This window comes from Dendronephthya gigantea, unplaced genomic scaffold, assembly GCF_004324835.1.
Source record: "Dendronephthya gigantea isolate DGI-Jeju-01 unplaced genomic scaffold, DenGig_1.0 000011F, whole genome shotgun sequence".
NCBI classification, from domain to species: domain Eukaryota; kingdom Metazoa; phylum Cnidaria; class Anthozoa; order Malacalcyonacea; family Nephtheidae; genus Dendronephthya; species Dendronephthya gigantea.
Window position 1 is genome coordinate 1804515 of NW_021163021.1, and position 3359 is coordinate 1807873.

The 3359-nt window shown below is 41.1% G+C and overlaps 1 protein-coding gene across 1 annotated transcript; it reads right to left on the reverse strand.

The window, feature by feature from the left end:
* Positions 1-1571: 1571 nt before the first annotated feature.
* Positions 1572-3151, reverse strand: LOC114518663. The gene is made up of 2 exons (XM_028538668.1): positions 2533-3151; positions 1572-2178 (listed from the first exon to the last, which is right to left on the reverse strand). Exons 1-2 carry the CDS (start codon positions 3102-3104, stop codon positions 1572-1574), a joined length of 1179 nt encoding a protein of 392 aa, XP_028394469.1. The 5' UTR covers positions 3105-3151.
* Between the last annotated feature and the right edge of the window lie 208 nt (positions 3152-3359).

Here is a 3359-nt window from a genome sequence, read left to right on the forward strand (position 1 = left end):
GCCGCACTTGCACCCGACCAGAATGCCTTGCTTGAATTTTGACCAAGGTTGTCCAATCTCTAGCAACTTTCATAATTATATTCAGCGACACTTTTTTTATCAAAGTACAGCCGGATAGCATCACTAAATCGATCCATTGAAACGTTAGGTCTGGAGTGCTGTATTAATAGTCCCAGTCCATCTCGGTAACTTGTCCATCTCTCATTCTCATCAATAGCGCCCTGAATGCAACTACTTCTGGGTCTTCACCAATCTGTCGCATGACCTGCTCTAAAATGACTACATAATCAAATGTTAAATACATACTGTGACCATGGTCACTGATTACAGATCCATTACCTGCAATGTACATTGGTTTATCGCCTACAGGAGGTAATGGCCAAATCCCCCATTAGGATAATCGACATCCACCAAATGGGATATCCTCTTTTCCTGTACCTGCACGTAGTCTGTTGTCAAGCCATGAAAGCATCTTATGTCCAATCATTGACATTTCATCAATAATGAGAAACCTCTTACCTTCCAATCTGAGCTGCAATCTCTGTAAGGAATCGCCCTGTAATTCTCTGTATTCCCGAATCGGAAGTTGAGCTGCGGAATGCAAAGTTTGACCACCAATACTGAATGCAGCAATTCCAGTGGTTGCTGTGACAATACATTGGTCTTGCAATACTTGCTTTAGGGCACTAATTAAATATGTCTTACCTGTGCCAGCAGTACCACTTACAATCATATGTAGTGGTTCACATTCATCATTAGCCATGGATGCAGTGATAATGTCAAATGCCAGTCCTGTTTGTCATTCAAGGTCCCTGGGTCAACCACCACTTGTTGGTCACCTGTTTGATACTGCATACCTTGCTCCTCTGCATCCTTCTCTGTTTAGAAATCCACCAGCAGATTCTCTCAACAAATCCCCAGGCACACCTCTTGCTGCTTCGAACCAATCCACTGCCTCGTTATTTGCCATTTGATTCCTGCATCCTCATAATGTTGGTTGAGTCTACATAACAACATCCAATCCTCAATTTGCTCTTCCTCATTAGGTTGATCCTGTTCGTCATCGCTTTCATCACTACTTTCATCAGTTCCATATGTTTCATCTGTCTGTGCAGCATGGACCATCTCTGTTTCAATAGAATACCCAAATACATTGTCTCTAGCAAAATCTGTCTGAAGAAATGAAGCATATGTGTTAATAAACATATCATCAGTTTCCTCCATATTGTCCCATGCATTTGATGACTTATCTTCCCATGGTTTAAACTTAATGAGTTGATACTTGCAGTATTTTCCAAAGGTAGGGCTGCCAGGATTGGCTGTAACCTTTGGAAATGTCCTGACAATATAAGGATTCACTCGTTTTGTCAACTCACCTCTGACTCTTGTGAACTGAGATGCATACTGCATCAAATTCAACTGAGATAACCCCCTATACCTACTCTCCACTTTTGTCCGCTCTCCATAATCTTGAAGAACAGAATTCTGAAGTACTTCCTCTGTGGATTTTCTGCATCAAGGATCACTTTCTATGTTTTCTAAAGAAACAGTAACAAAACTATACGTACAGCCTACCAAAGGCAAACTGAGTAACATATGGGCAGTCTCCTGAGCAGCCATGTCTCGATCACCAGCAACTTGATCATTGCTTTCTTGATTGCAGAAGACACTTGGTCATCATTCTGTAATGAAGATACAGACAACTTCAGTATGTCAGAAGCAGATTTTGATCGTGGTTCCCCTTTTGCTGCATACTTGGCCATATATCTTGCACATGCCTTTTCATCCACAATTACCTGTAAATCCACATTGGCCCGCCAATTCTCAAGCATGACCCTGTTGTGTGAATTCAGCCTCTCATCATTTCTCTTGGTTTGCAACTCTGAGTGTACAGATTTATTTTTCTTACCTCGTACCTCATAAATCAGCGCAGTTTCCTCTTGTAATGGTTTTGGGAACCCAAATCTGCACTCTGCAGGCAGGTCAACCCTCTTCTTTTTCAGGCAATACGCTGGACTGCATCTGGTGTGCCTCTCTACTGAATTTACTAACCTGTGATAATCAACATCATGATTATCAACTGATGTGGCTTTCACCGCAGAAGGGTGTGGATCTGGTACTGTCCAGTTCTCATCAGGCAGATCATCATTAACTGTGGTCACAAGCCAGTCAACATAACTTTAAAAGGGATAAAAAGTAACAAATTGGTTAATACCTAATTTGTATATTTTTTCATATTTGCTGTTTACACTCCCAATTCCTTAACAATAGGAATTACCAATTCCTGAAGAAAATATACGGAATTTTGTTTTGTTTTGTGAATGTATGTGGAAGTTGTATTTTTAGACATTTGCAACATTGCAGCATTTGTATAGTATGCTAACCACTGATGCTAACTGTATACAGTGGGCTAAAAGTCTGGAAAAAGTCTTATAAATGTTCCACAGCACACATTGGACACAATCTTTGCAATCTATATGCATGGTGAGTGTAATTTAAACATACCATTAATACTTGATGATTTAAACTTACCTAATTAGCTTTCTCTCCGCATCTTGACCCTCTCTGACAATATCCTGGCAAGAGAATTCAAAATCATCAGGGGACATTTCATTTTCTTTCTCTTTCTCAAGCACTGCTTTACATGCACGTTTACGTAATAACCGAATATCTGGATCATTCTTTAATTTAGCACATCCATGAGCATGTATACTTCCTCTGGCCTGATATTCAAACCTATACCAAAACCATTCAGCATCCAAGACACCTTGAAGCCAATGTTTGATAAACTCCTGTAGCCTTTGCATGAAGAACCAATCTGTCAGGTGCGGATTGTCTATCACTGCTTGTGCTCTCTCTGTTCTTGATGCACCCTCATTACTTTGCAACAGTCTTTGCAAGTCTGGCCAATGGCTGTCAGCTGCACTAAAGGTAAAGAAAAAGGTAGGGCAACCTTTTTGTTCAATCAGGGCCAAGAGTTCTTGCAGTCTCTGATACCAATACTGATTTGTTCCTTGAATTTTTGAAACATAACGTTGCAAACGATTTACCATTTGATTTGCACCCATAGAGTTTACCATTGTTTTCAGCTCCTCCATAGTCATGTTTGCATCCGCTGGATGTTGCCGCAAGTAAATGTTAGCTTGTGACAACAGCTGATGCCTCTGCTTCATATTCAAGCCCAGTATGGGAACCGGGGATGTGAGGCAAACCTCCATTCAAACTTACCATTTGGCAGCCTCTCTGCAAACTTCATCAGGTGTTTGAATGCCTCTGCCAAACTTACCTCATGCTGCCTGACTCTGTTTGTCGGGTCACCTCTCCCATGGGGAAATAGTGTTGGAAATGCCATGCTTGCC